Genomic DNA, 19,429 nt, shown 5'->3' on the forward strand with positions numbered 1-19,429 from the left:
ATGCTGAAGAGCTCTCATGAGGTTTTCTAGTTTGATTTGGAGCCATAGTTGGTCCACAGGCTCAAGGAGGACTGTTTTGCTCAGAAGATGGGCAGAAGTCATTTTGCCAGAGTGGAGACGTGTTTATATCATAGTGAAAAGATTAATAGAAACAAAGAAGAGCTGTGACAGGAGTTTGGATTAATCGTTACGTTACTTGCAGGGAGAGCTCTTCCCATGAGTGTCCTCATTCTGGTTTTTATGAGAAATCCCAGAGTTTTGTTTTTTTTTTTTTTTTCAATAAGTGGGTTGAATAAGTGGTTTTCATGTTCCTCAACCAGATTCATAGAACTGAGGGTGTAGTTTCTTCTTGCCAGAATACCTTGAGGCTTTTTGCCAGAACATTGGAATAAGGTACTTCTGGGTGTGGTAGAGGTGAGTGTGGCAGTTTCACACATGGAATAATTCATGGGACACCTGTGCAGTGTGGGTTGATCAACCATAATGTGACTTTCTAATGAGTCATACCTCAAGGCCTGGAAAGTCTGCATCTCCATGCCTATCTTGAATAATTTATTTCACTTATTGGTAATTATCTATTTATTATAATTCTTATAGTTTAGAAAGGAGCCATTGAAAAGCCACAACTGTTTTTAGAAAGAACTGTCTTTAGAAAGAACTGTTTTTTTGGTGGGTGGGGAGTAGTGCCGACTAGCAAGAAAAGGGGAGGACATGAAACAGGGTCCAGAAGAGGAAGCCCATTCTGGTTATCACTGATCGACTTGGTCTAGGTCAGGATATGATGTTAGGATGTGGAAACACATGGCAGCAGAGAATCTAGTGTATTAGCCTGACAGGCAGGGGACATTCAATGAACATGGACCTTCACAGGTTACCCTCACCCCTGTATTAGAGTCTTCATAAAATCATAGACTCTAGGTGCATCAATGAATATTCACTGTTAGTCTGTCCTTAAAATTTGATTGGTGAGGAAGCTGAAGTCCAGAGAGAAATAAACTTGCTTCATGTCTTGTTTTGAGTTGTAAGGACTAAAACTGAGGCTTTCTGGGTCTTACTCCAGTATAGTTTCTACTATTCCATGCAGGCTCTTAGGTCATTTCTTCTGGAGGATTTACAAGAACCATTGCTCTCTGTATAAGTTGGCTTGGGCTGCCATCACAAATATTGGGTTGGCCAAAAAAGTTTGTTCAGGTTTCTGTAAGATCATATGGAAGAACCCAAATGAACTTCCGGCCAACCCAATGCTATAGACTGGGTAGTAGAAATGACCAAAATTTATTTTCTCCCAGTTCTGGAGATTGGAAGTGTAAGATCAAGATGTTGAGAGATTTAATTCCTGGTAGGGCTCCCTTCAGGCTTCCCTGATAGCTCAGTTGGTAAAGAATCCGCCTGCAATGCAGGAGACCCCGGTTCGATTCCTGGGTCAGGAAGATCCTCTGGAGAAGGGATAGGCTACGCACTCCAGTGTTCTTGGGCTTCCCTTGTGGCTCAGCTGGTAAAGAATCCGTGTGCAGTGCAGGAGACCTGGGTTTGATCCCTGGGTTGGGAAGATTCCCTGGAGAAGGGAAAGGCTACCCACTCTAGTATTCTGGCCTGGAGAGTTCCATGGACTGTGTAGTCCATGGGGTCACAGAGTTGGACGTGACTGAGCGACTTTCACTTCACTTCAGGGCTGTCTTCCTGGTTTGTTGATGGCCACCTTCTCACTGTCTTCATAGGGCAGAAAAAGAGCTCTAGTCTGTCTCTCTTCGTAAGGACCCTAATCCTATCACAAGGGCCCACCCTCATGACCTTGTCTAAATCTAATTATGTCCCAAAGGCCACACCTCCTAATGTCATGCTGTTAGGGGTCAGATGTGAATATGCACAGAGAGGCACAACAATATTCAGTCCATGATACTAGCTGAACCGGAAATAACAGACATGTTCTCTGGGACCTGTCTCAGGGAGTCCATGTTCTGCGGTGTCTTTGTGCTAGGGCCATGATGCTTGGGAGTGGATGCAGAGTAGTAGGCTCCATTATTGTGGTTTCATGGTATTGGTCTTCTTTCACCAAGACATGGCGTATGACAAGAAGAATCTTGATGTCCCCAAAGTGAAGTCATCTGTTGCTTAAACACTGATATTAACTGGTTAACTCACTGTGACTCAGTGATACCATGTTGTCCTTATTGAGTAGAATTAAAATGAAATCACAAACTCTCCACAGCATTAACCCCCTGACCTTTATTTTTAAAAAAATTGGTCAGAGAACTTAAGCGAAAACCTAAACGTTTTTAGCAAAATCTTAAGAATACCTTGTTTGGGGACTTAACCTGTGGTCCAGTGGTTAAGATGCCACACTTTCACTGCAGGGGACATGGGTTCGATTCCTGGCGAGGGAACAAAGATCTCCTTGCTGTGCAGTACAGCTTAAGATATATATATATATATATATTTTTTTTTTTCTTTCTAAATTTCTCTGTTTTAGTCACTCAGTCATTTCTGACCCTTTGCAGTCCCATGGCCTGTAGCCCACCAGGCTCCTCTGTCCATGGAATACATTCCATGCAATTCTCTAGGCCAGAATACTGGAGTGAGTAGCCTTTCCCTTCTCCAGGGAATCTTCCCAACCCAGGGATCGAACCCAGGTCTCCTGCACTGCACATGGATTATTTACCAGCTGAGCCACAAGGGAAGCCCAAGAGTAATGGAGTGGATGGCCTATCCTTTCTCTAGTGGATCTTTCCAACCCAGAAATTGAATCGGGGTTTCCTGCATTGCAGGCGGATTCTTTACCAACTGAGCTATCAGGGAAGCCCTTTAAATTTCTAGATCTAACTTATTTTAATGCAGCTCTTCTCTGTAAGTTGGGACACTGCATTATATTGAGTAACTATTAGATTACTTGGTCATTTGGTAAATAAGCCCAGGTTTTTAAACAAGTGACCCAGAGGAAGTGGTCTAATATTGATTCTGAGCCAAGCATGTCTGGACACATGGCTGTCTCATGTAGAATCTGCCTACATGGATTGTTTAAGTTTTGAGAGCTCGGTGGAAATGGACATTTTTAGTTCCATTTTAAAGAAGAAATAGGCAGAGAGAGTTTGAGAGTTTTGCCTGTGACCATGTAGGTGGTGATGGGTAAAGTGAGGATTTTGACACATTGATCCAATTTCAAAAGCTATACTTTTGTCCTTCATTGAGTTCTGGGTTATCTTTACACAACTTGTCACTGGTCCCACATCCGGGAATAGGATTGTGTGGGTAGGGTCAGTTTCACAATCATAATGCATTAATTCTGCCAAACGTGGAGATGCCTGGGGGTTTGTATTGGGATGTCTCTTGCTGGGGACAGCATTTGTTGGGAAAGAGATCTTTTGTAGTGAACTTAAAAGCTCCCTTCTGCTAGTTCTTTGAGAAGTATAGCCAACACTTCTCTAATAATTTAATAACTACCCAGTTTTGTTATGGGCCTCTGATTACTGATCATATTGATCAATAATTTCTTCCATTTTTCCCCATGAATGATGTACTCTATCCTAATAATTCATACTCACTTTTGAGGGGAAGTATCAGATGTAGACTGGAGGAGGGCATGGCCACCCACTCCAATATTCTTGCCCGGAGAATCCCATGGACAGAGGAGCCTCGTGGGCCACAGTCCATGGGGTTGCAAGGAGTCTGACACAACTGAAGTGACTTAGCATGCTTACACAAACCAGATGTACAGCACTATACTTTTATAAAACACTTAATCTTTTCTTTTTCTACCTCCTCCTCTTGATCAGTATTTCTGTTTGCCATGCTGCTTCACAGATGCCAGATATTTCACTGCAAGCAATCCAGAACTCTTTTGCTTTGACCTTTCCTTTTTCCTTCCTCCTGATTAATTTTTATATCCAGCTACAAGCTGAATCTGATTGGGACAAAGCTCCATGCCTTAGCTCCATTTCATTCTCTGACTTGCCCCATCGACTCACGGTTCCTTTGCATTTGGCCTGCCTTCCTCTGTCCTTCGCCTACTCCTGCCCTGGGGTCCCTTCCAGTTGGTGTTAGGTATTGGGTGTAGCTAAAGCTGCTCCATCCCTTTGGAATCTTTTTCCCCAGTCCAGCCGTTGAGTCACTGCCTTGTTTCAGTTCTTGCCTAAACACTGCTCTGCATACTCTTACAAGAAAGAGAGTTGCAGTGAACCAGCCTGTCTCTTCTTTCATGTTTTACTTCGGTACAATCTCTAGGAGCATTTTATAAATCTGTATTACTTTATTATTATTTTTAATAGTTTTTTATTTTTATTTTTTTAATTTAAATTTATTTAATTGGAGGCTAATTACTTTACAATATTGTATTAGTTTTGCCATACATCAACATGAATCTGCCACGGGTGTACACGTGTTCCCAATCCTGAAGCCCCCTCCCACCTCCCTCCCCATACCATCCCTCTGGGTCATCCCAGTGCACCAGCCCCAGGCATCCTGTATCCTGCATCAAACCTGGACTGGCCGATTCATTTCTTACATGACATTATACATGTTTCAATGCCATTCTCCCAAATCATCCCACCCTCGCCCTCTCCCACAGAGTCCAAAAGACTGTTCTATACATCTGTGTCTCTTTTGCTGTCTTGCATACAGGGTTATCATTACCATCTTTCTAAATTCCGTATATATATGTTAGTATACTGTATTTGTGTTTTTCTTTCTGGCTTACTTCCCTCTGTATAATCTGCTCCAGTTTTATCCACCTCATTAGAACTGATTCAAATATTTTCTTTTCAATGGCTGAGTAATACTCCATTTAGATCTTTAATCCATTTTGAGTTTATTTTTGTGTATGGTGTTAGAAAGTGTTCTAGTTCCATTCTTTTACAAGTGGTTGACCAGTTTTCCCAGCACCACTTGTTAAAGGGATTGTCTTTTCTTCATTGTATATTCTTGCCTCCTTTGTCAAAGATAAGGTGTCCATAGGTGTGTGGGTTTATCTCTGGACTTTCTATTTTGTTCCATTGATCTATATTTCTGTCTTTGTGCCAGTACCATACTGTCTTGATGACTGTGGCTTTGTAGTAGAGCCTGAAGTCAGGCAGGTTGATTCCTCCAGTTCCATTCTTCTTTCTCAAGATTGCTTTGGCCATTCGAGGTTTTTTGTATTTCCATACAAAGCTTGAAATTATTTGTTCTAGCTCTGTGAAAAATACCGTCGGTAGCTTGATAGGGATTGCATTGAATCTATAGATTGCTTTGGGTAGTATACTCATTTTCACTATATTGATTCTTCTGATCGATGAACATGGTGCATTTCTCCATCTATTAGTGTCCTCTTTGATTTCTTTCATCAGTGTTTTATAGTTTTCTATATATAGGTCTTTAGTTTCTTTAGGTAGATATATTCCTAAATATTTTACTCTTTTCATTGCAATGGTGAATGGGATTCTTTCCTTACTTTCTCTATTTTCTCATTATTAGTGTATAGGAATGCAAGGGATTTCTGTGTGTTTATTTTATATCCTGCAACTTTACTATATTCATTCATTAGCTCTAATAATTTTCTGGTGGAGTCTTTAGGGTTTTCTGTGTAGAGGATCATGTCATCTGCAAACAGTGAGAGTTTTACTTCTTCTTTTCCAATTTGGATTCCTTTTATTTCTTTTTCTTCTCTGATTGCTGTGGCCAAAACTTTCAAAACTATGTTGAATAGTAGTGATGAAAGTGGGTACCCTTGTCTTGTTCCTGACTCTAGGGGAAATGCTTTCAATTTTTCACCATTGAGGATAATGTTTGCTGTGGGTTTGTCATTTATAGCTTTTATTATGTTGAGGTATGTTCCTTCTATTCCTGCTTTCTGGAGGATTTTTATCATAAAGGGATGTTGAATTTTGTCAAAGGCTTTCTCTGCATCTATTCAGATAATCATATGGCTTTTATTTTTCCATTTGTTAATGTGGTGAATTACATTGATTGATATGCAGATATTGAAGAATCCTTGCATCCCTGGGATAAAGCCCACCCACTTGGTCATGGTGTATGATCTTTTTAATGTATTGTTGGATTCTGATTGCTGGAATTTTGCTAAGGATTTTTGCATCCGTGGTCATCGGTGATATTGACCTGTAGTTTTCTTTTTTTGTGGCATCTTTGTCAGGTTTTGGTATTAGGGTGATGGTGGCCTCATAGAATGAGTTTGGAAGTTTACCTTCCTCTGCAATTTTCTGGAAGAGTTTGAGTAGGATAGGTGTTAGCTCTTCTCTACATTTTTGGTAGAATTCAGCTGTGAAGCCATCTGGACGTGGGCTTTTGTTTGCTGGAGGATTTCTCATTATAGTTTCAATTTCCATGCTTGTGATGGGTCTGTTAAAATTTTCTATTTCTTCCTGGTTCAGTTTTGGAAGGTTGTACTTTTCTAAGAATTTGTCCATAAAAATCTATATTACTTTAGTATTTTAGTTTTTCTGTGTTGCTTTGGTTCCAGTGTCTTAATCTCATTGAGAAAAATGTTCTTTATTCAAACTCAGAGTCTTTTATACTTCAGTATATAATAGTTCCTGATAGCAAAATAAAGTGAGTTACATACACATGATAAGATAATTTGTAAGAGTATTTCAGTATTAACATTTTCAAATGTCTTCAGTTGTGGGTCCTTGTCATGGTGGCCATCTTCATAGAGCAGCTCTTTTACTCATAAAATACCTGAACTCTTTTAAGAAATGTATCCCGAGAGCCTAACAAATTGGCCAGCACTATAACACTCGGTAGGTTGTACCCACACAAGATATAAGCTGAGGAGGATGATGCAGATCCAGCCAGCCCATGCTCTGCTTACCAAGCACTATGTTCTGGTGCAGAACACATCCCAGAAGATCACTGTCTACCAGTCCCTGCACAGGGGCTGACGGGATATGGTCAGCCATGCTTGGACATGCATTGTTGAATCTCACCACTGTCCTTTGTAGTTGGGATTACCATCCCTTTGTCTGAGAACTAGTCTGGAGATGCTGAATGGTCTGAATGGTCCCTAATAAGAGGAGACTTGGGGTTTAGGTCCAGGTGTAATGATTCTACACCAGTGTTCCTTTCTTTTCCCCACAGCTGAATCTTTCCTGGGGAAGATCCTCTGGCCTGGTGCAGCAAACGTTCTTGAAATGAGGATATTATAGGTACTAGTCATTTTAAGGTGTGAATACTGAATCTCTTGAAACCATTCTCCAATATTTATCACACTCTCTTCAAGTGATTGTTCATCTGTGAAGCAATTCCATTGGCAAGTTTTTAATAGGCAAAAGTTATAAGCCATTAAATTTAAATCTTAATACTCATATATTTATCAGTTCAGTTCAGTCGCTCAGTTGTATCCGACTCTTTGCAACCCCATGAATTGCCTCACGCCAGGCCTCCCTGTGCATCACCAACTCCTGGAGTTCACTCAAACTCACGTCCATCGAGTCGTTGATGCCATCTAGCCATCTCATCCTCTGTCGTCCCCTTTTCGTCCAGGAATTTCTAAAACCAGCTGTCATCACAGCTTTATTTTGAGTGGCAGGAAAGTGTTATGATATTTTAAAAGTGAGGGTTTGCAGGTAAGTGCTGCAGATAAGTCTACAGATAAGTGTTCTCAAATCAGGTCAACATTTAGAAGAGTTCATGATTTTGCAAGCTTAATTCTTAACAATGGTTAACGAAGGCTTTTACACCATTGCTTGTAATAACTTTTTTGCTGTAAAAGTACTACCATGAACATTCATGGAGTAATTGTGATGCTTTCTAAATAGTCTTACCTTCTGATGTATGGTGCTAGTCCAGATATGCAGATAGTAATGGTTGATGAGTTATTTTCATGCAGCCAGTCTTCCAAGAATCATGGTGATTAGGGCTGGGAGGGATTCTATTTGTTTTCCTCTTTTTCTGTCTAGTTTGCGTAGGTCCTTTAGGAGTAAGGTCAGACTGGTATGAGCATCCCTGGCGGTGTTGATTTGAGGGATGAGGTAAAGCACAGAAGCTGGGTAGGAGTATATCTGCCCAGACACTGTCCTGTTAGAGACAGGAGAGCAACACAAGTACTTGGGGTTGGCTCTAGTATTTCCCTTGTCAGTAATGCGACCTGTCAGTGTATATTGAATGTGGAGCCCTAGATCTGACAGACGCCCTAAGAGCCATCTGCTTCTTACCCTGGGCATTCCTGCGAGATGATCCTTCAGCCTTCAGCATCAGGGAAGATGTTGACCTCTTCCATTGTTGAGGATCATTCACTGTTGAAAAGGTCTCCTGCTTAATGAGTAGAATCCTCTTTTCTTGTGATCTGGAGCCTGTAGTCCTGCTGATACCTTCACCATGCAGATGACTTCAAGCAACAAGTGTTGCTTGAACACTTGTGCTTCAACACAAGTGTGTTGAACATGTCTGAACTCTGCTGTCTCTTATTATCTCTACTTTCTTCAGCTGATAGTCACTGAACCTGGCAGCCTGAACGTTTACTGTTCTGTTTGGACCACTCTAGGTGGGCCATGCATTTGATGAATCCTGGCATGGACGTGTGGAGTCCAAGAGTCCCCTAATGTGCAGTCTGGAGTTGTGTGAACTTTTTGATCTTTATCGCATTGCTCAATGGACAGTATAGGTTTTCCTTTCTGGCTTGAACTAACTAAATATTGTGTTATACAGTTAGCACATTTCTCCTGGATTTCTAATAAGATATGCCTTGAAATGAGAGACGGACTTTCTCTGAAAATGTGGTGAGTGATTCACACAAGAGAAATTCCATTTGTGTTTTTAACTTGTAAAAAATCACTTTAGTCTGGGAATAAAAAATGTAGCTCAGTAGCATCAGCCTATGTCCATGTGATTATGTCTTATTGAGAAGTAGACTCCTCCAGGCTGACAGAAGGGCATTCGAGATTCTAATGTCTTTTTCAATGTCATTGTCTCCTGTGTGGACTTTGACTATGGAGTGGAGATCCTTCCTTTACCTTCTTTTGTTCTAGATGCTTCCAGCATCCAGATCATACCAGGTGCTGAGGAACTTCTTGTATGAGAGAAAGTCCTTCATCTGGCTGCAAAGATCTCAGGTGGAGTTTCTTGCTGCACTTTGCAATTTCTGCATAGGTAATTAACTAAAGGGGCACCCATGAAACCTCATGCCTTGCTGCAAACCTGACTTTATCTCTGGCAGTCTGTCCTCATACTGTGCAGACCCAGTTTTGAGAGGAACACACAGCGTTGTGGTACCACCTACCCTGCCATTTATTTAATCGACTTGGATGGCTTGTGCTGCTCTTGGCTGTGGACCCGCAAAAACAAAGCCGTAGGATAAAGCAGCCTGAATCCTGTAATGAAAACCTTGTACCTTTTTTTTAGGCCCAGTCGGGAGAAATGATTTATTTTTGCCCTCCCAAATCAAACATTCTAGGAATCCAAGGTGAAAATTGGATTTTAACTGCTACCAGCATTTGGAGCATATAAAATTGGCAAGTGTTGAGAGTTTTGCTTGATGAAGAGAAGAACCTAGAGGGGCTGGGATGAGAATGGTCTACATGTGATGTGCACTGGTGTCTGACATAAATCTGACTGATCATACTGGCAGTAAACCACAAGCACGCTTTGGCAGCTGATTGCAACCGTGGAGACCTCTGTGTTCTTCACATATCATTATGTTTCCAGTCTTAACGCCTGGAGCGTTGTTCCGTCTTCCTTCTTCTTTGCTTCATATTTCAGGTTTAAGCCTTCTGTTATTAAGCTGAAGGAGTCTGGGAACTACCTGAATGCAGCCAGGATGTGTTGTTCCTCCCCGAGGTTCTCCATTTGTACATGTGTTCACTCTCTTCCCCCATTGCCCCCCTCCCCTCCTCGTGCTCATCATACACTATTTTTGGAGAGAATATGACATCCTGTTGAAATCTTGAAAACCCACAAAAACCTGAGGACTTCAAAGCTATGATGTAACTCCAACTTCATTAGCTGAGCTCTGCCTTCTCTGGTTTTGTTTTACAAGTGGACATGTATTCAGAGCCTTGTTGGGAATGCATGGGTGGACCTGGAGGGAAGGCCGTGCGGTCCCTGGAGGCCTGCCAGACAACTGGTATCCACTATCTGCTGCCCTTCTACAAGTCACCAGCTGTCCCAACTTTCTGCCCCTGAGTTCTGCTCACCAGCCTGGGCTAGTCTGCTAATTCCCATTGTTTTCCTCAGGACCATTGCTTGCTTGAATGGACTGAAACTAGTTTGTTGTTTAGTTTCTTCTGAGTGTTTGCTCCTTCCTTCCCTTAACATTTACTGAGTGTTTATTTGCAACTTGTACTATACATTGGGATATAAAGATGAATAAAATACATCTGTGTTTGATTAAAATATATGGTGGAGGCAGCAGAACTGTATAGAAAGTGTCATGGAGTAAAGGGGATGGTTGGAGGAACTCGCTGAAATTGAGGAGACAGGAGGTTTCATGGTGAGGGTTCTCCGGGCCTGTTAAGGATGAGGAGTCCTTGAGTGTGCCTGAAGGACGGATGTAGAGTCGTGGGAGGGGACAGAGAGAGATTGTCCGAGGTGAGAACTAGAAGGTCACACTTATCGTGTCAGGGAGGTTGCAGTCTTCATACAGGGGAGAGTCGCTGAAGGTTTTCATTCCGAGTAATGTGATCAGATTTGTCTTGTGAAAGTGAAAGTCGCTCAGTCGTGTCTGACTCTTTGCAGCCCCATGGACGACCCCATGGACTATATAGTCCTTAGAATTCTTCAGGCCAGAATACTGGGGTGGGTAGCTTTTCCATTCTCCAGAGGATCTTCCCAACCCAGGGATCAAACCCAGGTCTCCCACCTTGCAGGTGGATTCTTTACCAGCTGAGCCACAAGGAAAGCCAAGGTGACTCTGAAGGCCATTTGGAGAATCTTGTAGAGGCGAGGCAGAGGAAGGCAGAGAGTGGCCCCTTAGATCTGGGCTTTGCCTGCACATTAGGAATAAGGAGCCAGGTGATCCTTCCTGCACCACTGGCCTCAAAATCGGTATGCAGAGCAGAGTCTGTCATGCTGAAGTCTTGTCAGTGCCGCTAAGCAGGTCTAACTTCAGGATTCTGCTGCTTGGCCTCTTCTGACCTTGGCTGACTGGAACATGAGATGGATCCTCACATTTGTCATCTCCGTGGTGCTCAGGTGACCCCGAACTTGGGCTCCTCTGCCTGCTGGCCTGATTCAAACCTGCCAGAACCTTCCCAGCGTGGCTGACTTCCCTGGGTCAGGCTGCATGGATGTGTGGAGTGTTTGTCTCACCCAGGGCTGGTCTGGCTCAGCCTGTGGTCATACCCTGTCCCTGCCCAGGCCTTGATGTTACAGGAGGACCCATAGCCTCTTGTAGGCAGGATCTGTGCCGTATTCCCAAGGTCTTCGTGCACGCCTCACCCTTACAGCCCTTTCCCTGAGTGTCCACTGCAGATATCTCAGTAGACAGTTAAAATTCAAATGTAAAATGTTCAAAGTATCTTCTAAGTTCCTTCTTACTAAGGGAAAAAAAATGCAAACAAAGGCATTGGAAGGTTAAGTTTTATAAAATGCTCTGAACAGTGACAGGGTGTATGAAGACTCTAAACATCCCAAGAAGCTCTTGGAAATATGCTTGTTTGCTTGAGTGTCCTACTGATTGTGTACTGATGTTTCATTCTGAGGTTTTAGAGCCCCCACTTTCAACATCCCCCCACCCAGGATCTGTGTCAACAACAAGGGAACTGTTTTATAATGTGGCTGTGAAGCACACCAGTGCTCTGGAGCTGGGCATCCTGCATTCAATTAACCTTCCTATTTCACACCTCATCATTGCAGTGTGGCAAAGCTCTCCCTGGCCTTTCAAAGCAGGAGGACTGCTGTGGAACTGTGGGCACCTCCTGGGGCTTTCACAAATGCCAGAAATGCCCCAAGAAGCCATGTAAGTGACATTTCATCATTCTTTTGCAGGTTAATGTAGCATGTCTGTTTTCTTATGATGACTGTTTTAATGGTGAGACATTAGACTTCAAAGAAATTGCATTGAATTGTAGAACACAGTACAATAATTTACATTCCAGAAACCTTGCAAGTCTGAGAAAGCTTTCATATTGATTTCTGTTTTTTAATAAACATAGTTATTGGTTGCCTTTTGTTTAGCTGGATTACTTTAAAGAAAAAATCTTTTAAAAGGGGATGTACTATATGCAGGCTCTATTTTCTAACATGAAAGAAAAATAAGACCTCTTTTAAAATGATAATGAAATGATAATTAAATGCTGCTACAAAAAATCAGCAGTTGTTGTTACATTCCTTTAATGTTTATTAATATCCACAACTTCTCTTGTAGTTTTTATTACGCTATAGGTTTTCAAATTTCACAGAAAAGAAAAGCTAAAATAGAGAAATGAATGATTGCTGATTTGTGAAAGAGAAGCTTAGTCAGAAGGACACAGTGTTTTCTCCCTTTTCCTCTTAGTCTCTGCTGTTAAACTATCATATTTTTCTTTTCTTTTTTTTCACATTTTTCAAGACATAAATCTCTACTGACATCTACATGCATTGATTAGTCTATAAAATTTGTTTTCCAGAACCTGTTGATGTGAATAAATCCAGATTTACATCTTCCTGTTACTTTCTCCCCATTTTTGAATATAGTGTCCACTCTGGATAATTGATTCCTAGTACTTTTTAGAAAGACAGAGGTAGCTGGGTGTAAGTAGAGCTTTCCCTCTTCTTTGTCATGTTTTTGCCAAGAAAGCAAGTGATATTTTTCTATGTTGTCATCTTTTTTTTAATAGTTATTTTTAATAGTTTATGTTGCAAGGAGTTTCTCATTTGCTTCCATTAGATGATTTTTATTTATCCTTTGTTAAACATCTGTTGATTTGAATGGTATTCTCAACTGCCTTTTAAAACCTATTCAGTCTAGAAACTGCCCCTAAGAATCTCCTTTGGTCTGTCTTATATACTATTCTTCCATCATCATAAATGATTCTTATCTCTCAAATTTGTTCTCTAAATCTTTTGACATTTAAGGTTAATTTAATTTTGCTTTTTTTCCTTGATAATTGCTCCTATCTTCCTTTAGAAGAATAATTTTTGGAAACACCTACTGAAGTTTCTGATAATTAATAAATTATTCATATAGAGGGGAAAAAAATGGAGAAGGAAATGGCAACCCACTCCAGTATTCTTGCCTGGAGAATCCCAGGGATGGAGGAGCCTGGTGGACTGCTGTCCGTGGGGTCGCAGAGTCGACACGACTGATGCGACTTAGCAGAAGCAGCAGCAGCAGCAGCAGGGGAAAAAAAACCCACATAAATAAGGACATTCAGTACTGAGACATTGTCCCCAGGAAATTTTCTCTGGGTTTCAATAATGATTAGCAATGTGATTTCTAGGAGTGGGTTGAGTGTGATGGTCCCACCTCACTAAAAGATCTAGCTACATAAAATTATCCTGACAAGCTGACCAAAGGGACATCTAGGGGACGTTTTGTATGATTTCAAAACCATGGAGTTTAGGGTTAGGTAGACTTGAGTTTGACTCCCAGCTCTGTCATTTGCTGTGAAGTCTTACGGACCATGAAACAAATCTATATCTAAAATGTTGAAGAAGCATTGCCTTTCAGAAAATGTCTCCCCATCATTTGAGGGGTAAGTTTAGAATACTGTGACGGTGAGTATGTTTTCCACTGCTGAGTCTAAGGACTGAGGAAAGAGAAGTCCAATTCTTATAGCTTGGTTTTGAGGCTAAGTTTATGTTCTCTAGTATTTTTTTCATTTTATCTCTTATTTTTCTTTTCCATTTTTTCCCTTCTCTGTGTATCGTTTGCTTATTTAGCTTCTCTTTCCTCTTATTTCCAAAGTCCAAAGTTGCAAGACAGGGACAGAAGTGAAGAGTCAAGGGAATCACAGTGTTATGTCATTTTCTATCTAGAATTGTATCATCTGGCGATAAATTCAATACTTTATATGGTTTTGTTAGCTCTATATTTTAATGTTGATAGTTTAAGTAGAAAATAAAAGTACAAAGTTGCTATCACTTTTAACTAATGAAAATAAGGTCTGTATGGGTTGATCTAATGTATAAATTGAAGAGCAACATGGATTATGAATGAAGTAAGCTATTGACATCTTGACTTTTACTCCGTTTGTGCCATCCTACCATGTAGCCCACTCCCAAGAAATATGACACTCAGAGTCATATTCTTCCTGTGTCATTTAAAAAACTTTCTTTGTTTATTTTAAAATCATACTCATTTTGGAAGAGAGCAGACTTTTCTTGGCTTTAGAGGCTAGGGTTTTGTGCTCCATGCTTTTTTTTTCCCCACTCAGAGTAGTTTTCAAGTGGCTCTTATTTAATGTTTTGAAGTTTTTGTTTAGCCACATACAGAGAGACCTTTCATTGTTGATCAGTTCTTACTGTGAAAACTTAATTTTAAATCTGCAAATGATTTCATTAAAGAGTCTGTAATCTATTAAAAATGTACTTGGTATGTACAAATTGCTTGTCCTTTAAACATTTTTCGAAGAAAATTAGCATCAAATTCTAAGCAGAGGAAGACTTTAAGATCATCTGGTCTGGCTTTCCGCCTTGAAGTAGATGACTTAATTTTTAAATGAGATATTAATCTCTTTTGCTTTTGAACAATTCACTGACAGAGATCTCACAGTCTCTGTAAGTAACGTGTTACAGGGTGGCCTCGTTACGTGGGACGAGACTGGAAATGTGGCCAACGGGCTGAATGGGTGACTCCCCACATACCAGTTTTTTCCTTTTAACCCACTATTTCCAGATTCCTCACCTTAACCATTTCTAGCAGAGGAAATAAGGCAAAGAAAGGAAGTAATAGAGGAGAGGAATGCGAGTAGTAAATACTTACATGCTATTCCTTAGTGGTGAGAATAAAGACCATGTGTTAGAGGCGAAATAATTTCATTTTTCAGAGGAAAATTTCCATTTTACTTGGAACTTTTTTGTTTCACTGCTTGTTTAGGTCTTCTAAGTGGCTTACCCATTCAGCCTATTTTCACGACAGTCCATTATTATAATAAAAGAATACATTATTGCAGGAAACAGTGATACCTGTGCCTACTTTTGTCAGGCCTGACAGGCATTTTGTATAAAGTACCTCTATACTCTGCAACAGCCCTGACTTACTCAGCAGTTGGGAATACTCCCATTGTACAGAATTCCATTTGGAACCCAGAAAGCTTGTTTTCCAAGGCAGCAGAGCTGTCAATAGGCAGAGCCAAGATTTGAACCTAGGTCAAACTGGTTCTGGCACTTATGCCAAGAACTCTCTCAGGTATCACAGTAGGATGTCAAAATTTCAGTGGCTAGGGTTTTGTTGGTAAATTGGTGGCTTCAACATTTGACTGGTTGAGTTTTCTGAGTGTTGAATCAGACAATGTATCAGAGCAGCTCTTTACATCTCCTAGCTTCCTTTAACACCTGTTCTTCTCAGCTTCATGGTAGAGAGAATCAGCTTAAACTAGAATATGTGAGCCTATAATTAAAGTGAGCATATAGTTTATTATCTAAACTGAGGAACTTTTCAGAGTGAAGTGGAATGCTGTTAATGAACCTTGGTGGAGCAACAGGTATCATTAAGGACTGTCCTAGGCAGACCAGGATGTCTAACCACCTTCTCTGAATTTATAAGAAAATTCAACTGCCAGTAGTTAATCATTGGGGAGGAATTGAATTTTTTGGTAAGAGTCACTAATTAGAAGAAAATATAGAACAGTTTTATGGTTTTTGAATGAACATAAAGATTGATAACTAATTGAGATTTATGTCTGTTGCAAAACATAAGATAGACTGAAAAACAAAAGAAAATGGATATACATTGGGTTGATATCTTAGAAGTAAGGTCACTGATGCTTTATATCACTTTGCTTATCACATACAGTAGTTTAGGGTTGTAAGAATTTAAGCATGTAACAGAATTGTTTCTTTTTTACAGCTTATCATGGATATAATCAAATGATGGAATGTCTACAAGGTTATAAACGGGTTAACAACACCTTTTGTCAAGGTAAGATCAACTGTGAATTCACTGGTGTATGAGCTCAACAGTTGTTTTGCTTTTAAAAACTTGAGTTGTTTTGCCATGATTTGCTCTTTAACCCAGCTTGTGAAGGTCCCACAGAGAACCACCTTTTGCTCACTCCATTTAGAAAAAAGAAGTTTAGTGTATGGTTACTAGAATTACATCACTACCATTTAAACTTTATGGAACTTCCCCCCGCCCCCTATCTATTTGTGTTGAAATCCTTGGCAGATTGGATTACATTATGGAGTGCACTATCCACATGTTAGTGTGTGCACACGTGAGCACATGCATGTTCCTAGAAATATTACTTCTTTACTGACATATGATTGGGCCACAGAGTTCCCTTTCTTCTCTCATCAGACTGTCTTCTGGCTACTCAAACTATTAAGGTATCAAATATCAGAGCAAACATTTCTTTTAAAAAAATTTTTTTAATTGAAGGATAATTGCTTTTGTTCAATCTATATAGAAACATACAAGCAGTGGGACCTTCAAAAATCCTTTAGTTCAGTGTCTATGCTTTACGAGTGAGGACATTCAAGTCCAGACTGGTTAAGTGACTTTTCTGTGGCCAAATAGATCTGAGGTTATAATTCAGGTTTACCAGTGCCTAGCTTATAGTACCCGTATATGATAGCAAATTTCATTTCATTTACTTTGGGAGATGTGCAATCAGTGCTTCTAATTTCCTGGTACATGTCTAGGATCAAGGTGGTGGTAGTAACTTGGAAATATGTGTACTTTGCAATAAACAGAGAAAGAGCTTTCAAGAGTCTTATTGAACCAAAATCCATATCAAAACACAGCACATGTCCTCTGACTTGTGGTCTGAGACTCTCTATCCTTGACCAGTATGTGTTTATAGGGACAGAGCAGATTAATGTAGTGTTAACAATATATAGGTTAATCCCTATCAAAATGGTTCAAGTCAAAGGAATATCTTAATTATCTGAGAATTTTCTCAAGTGAATTGTCTCTTCAATATTGCATCTGTATAACTTTTATGATTTAAAGAGCTTTTGCTGACTTCAAAAGAATCTTCTTTTGAAATGCACATAGATATACCATGTCTTTAAAACGTTTTCCTTCAAATATTTTAAGCCCTCATTGTAGATCAAAGAATGTTGGCAAAGGAGAGAGTGCTCAAGATGCTTTTTGAGAAACATCTGCCAACTTGTAGTACTGCTAGGGATGTAGGAGTAGTGGATTAATCAACATTATGTAAGAATCAGTAGAATTTCAGATATCATTAAAAGTTCATACTCTATGGATAGAAGGTTGAATTAAATGGGTGGAAGAATGAATAGATGGCTAAATGTATATTCTACCATATAAACCAAGTTGTTTGACTGAAGAGAAATATAGTGGCTACCTTAGAAATATGCCTTTAAATGTTTATTCAACTGTCCTACATGACTTATAAATAAATTACTTCAAAAGCTAAAGTCAATAGCCTGGAGTTATAAGGAGGCATATTTGTAACAACTACATGCAAACCTTTTCTGTGGATTAGAATTCCCCATCACTGTAATGAAATGCTTGTGGAAGAACTGAGTTTCCGGCACTTAGGAGTGATCCAACAGATCCCTCATAGCTGATGGCCCAGGGTGCTACAGCGGGGCCTTTCCTGTGCAGTACGTAGTGTTAAATGACTTTATTCTAGTGCTCTGAGAGCAGTGTTATTCTGTCACCTGGGACAGAGGTTGTGCATGAGAAGAAAGAAATGACTGGTCTGTCACACAAATTTTAGACCCTAGACATGTAGTTTCCTGAAGTGTTCCTTTGATGAGGTATATCTGGTCACTCCATTAATCTGTAGAAAGAGGAGGATCCATATTTATACCTCAGCATTCTAAGTCTGCATGACTACTTGTTAGAAACTCTCCAGAAATGTCAGATGCTCCTAATTTCTCTGAATGTCAAATGATGAGTATACTCATTTTCTTGGGGTGGGATAGGATTTGGACATTATTAATCCCAATTACGGAGAAGGCAATGGCATCCCACTCCAGTATTCTTGCCTGGAAAATCCAATGGACAGAGGAGCCTGGTGGGCTGCAGTCCATGGGGTTGCAAAGAGTCGGATACGACTGAGCGACTTCACTTTCACTTTTCTGCATTGGAGAAGGAAATGGCAACCCACTCCAATGTTCTTGCCTGGAGAGTCCCAGGGATGGGGTTGCACTGAGTTGGACATGACTGAAGCGACTTGGCAGCAGCAATCCCAATTAGGAACTTAAAGAGAGTACCCAAGATCACAGAGATGATGAGGAGGCCCAGCCAGGATTTAATTCCCAAGCCATCTCTGTTTCTGTGTGCAGCATGGCCTCTTTTACCAATTTTGTATGTATCTGTCGTCGTCGTGAAGTGGCTCAGTCGCTCAGTCATGTCCCAGTCTTTGCGACCCCATGGACTGTAGCCTTACCACGCTCCTCCCTCCATGGGATTCTCCAGGCAAGAGTACTGGAGTGCGTTGCCATAGATCTGTAAAGTATTACTAATGTAAATATGATATACTACCTGTTTTGAGAACTAATAGAAGTCAACAAAATTAATATTTGATTTAAAAAGAAAGGATAGTTATCTAATATATTCCTTCTACTGGCTAGTTCAAGGTTCTAACAGTTCATATTCATAAAAATGCCACTATAGAAGTGGAAGTGAAAACTTGCAAGTAATCATTTGTCATCTCATTTAGCAAAATAAAGTGGAGAAGGCTTCAAGTAATTCCCTGAGGATTTTAATCTTTTCCTTTTCTGGTTTGGCTGGTATGGAGTGACCTTTAACAAGTTTTGTTCATACTGAGGATATCAAATGGTTCCACCTCAGTCACACTGATGTTCAGTAATGCCAAATCCTGGCTTATGTTTGTCTTAGGAGAGTATTTGCAAAACAGTGTTTTACTTTTTGGCATGAATTCTGGAGTGAAATATCACAGAAAATTCTATTTCATGGTGCCTCAAGAAGGCACTGCTAAATTACACTACAGAGTAGATTGACTCATAACATCATATGATTTCATTCATCATAATCTATTACATTACTTTTGAGCGAAGGGCTTAATTTCATTCCCTTTGTAGTATTATTGGCCACTAAACTTAGGTAGAACTTTCTCACATTACATACGTACACTTGGATTTTCCTAGAGCCTTGAAGCTCTTTATTTTGAAGTTTTTCAAAAGAAGCCTGTTAACCATCTAGTTACTTGTGCGTTCCACATTGTTCTTAGAGTTTAATGTCTTCTCAGTTTACAAAGCACATTTAAAATTAAAGTGATTAATAACTAAAATTGCATTATTTCCTTCACCTAAGTGAATTAATGCCTGAAACAACTTTTCATAAAGTGTACTCTGTAACAAAGAGCCAACTGTGCACAAGTTAATTTGAGGAGCTTTCAAATAATTGCCCTAAAAGTTGGGTTTTCCC

The 19,429-nt window shown here is 40.1% G+C and overlaps 1 protein-coding gene across 7 annotated transcripts in view; it reads left to right on the top strand.

Annotated features, from left to right (window-relative positions):
* LTBP1 (latent transforming growth factor beta binding protein 1) overlaps positions 1 to 19,429 on the top strand; it is a 456,133-nt gene that overhangs the window by 253,693 nt on the left and 183,011 nt on the right. For all 7 annotated transcript variants that reach the window (XM_018055104.1, XM_018055103.1, XM_018055102.1 and 4 more), the window contains 2 exons: positions 11,779 to 11,881; positions 15,914 to 15,985. In XM_018055104.1, coding sequence (XP_017910593.1) covers positions 11,779 to 11,881; positions 15,914 to 15,985 — 175 coding nt within the window. The remainder of the gene's footprint in view (positions 1 to 11,778; positions 11,882 to 15,913; positions 15,986 to 19,429) is intronic.

This window comes from Capra hircus, chromosome 11, assembly GCF_001704415.2.
Source record: "Capra hircus breed San Clemente chromosome 11, ASM170441v1, whole genome shotgun sequence".
In the NCBI taxonomy this organism is placed as follows: domain Eukaryota; kingdom Metazoa; phylum Chordata; class Mammalia; order Artiodactyla; family Bovidae; genus Capra; species Capra hircus.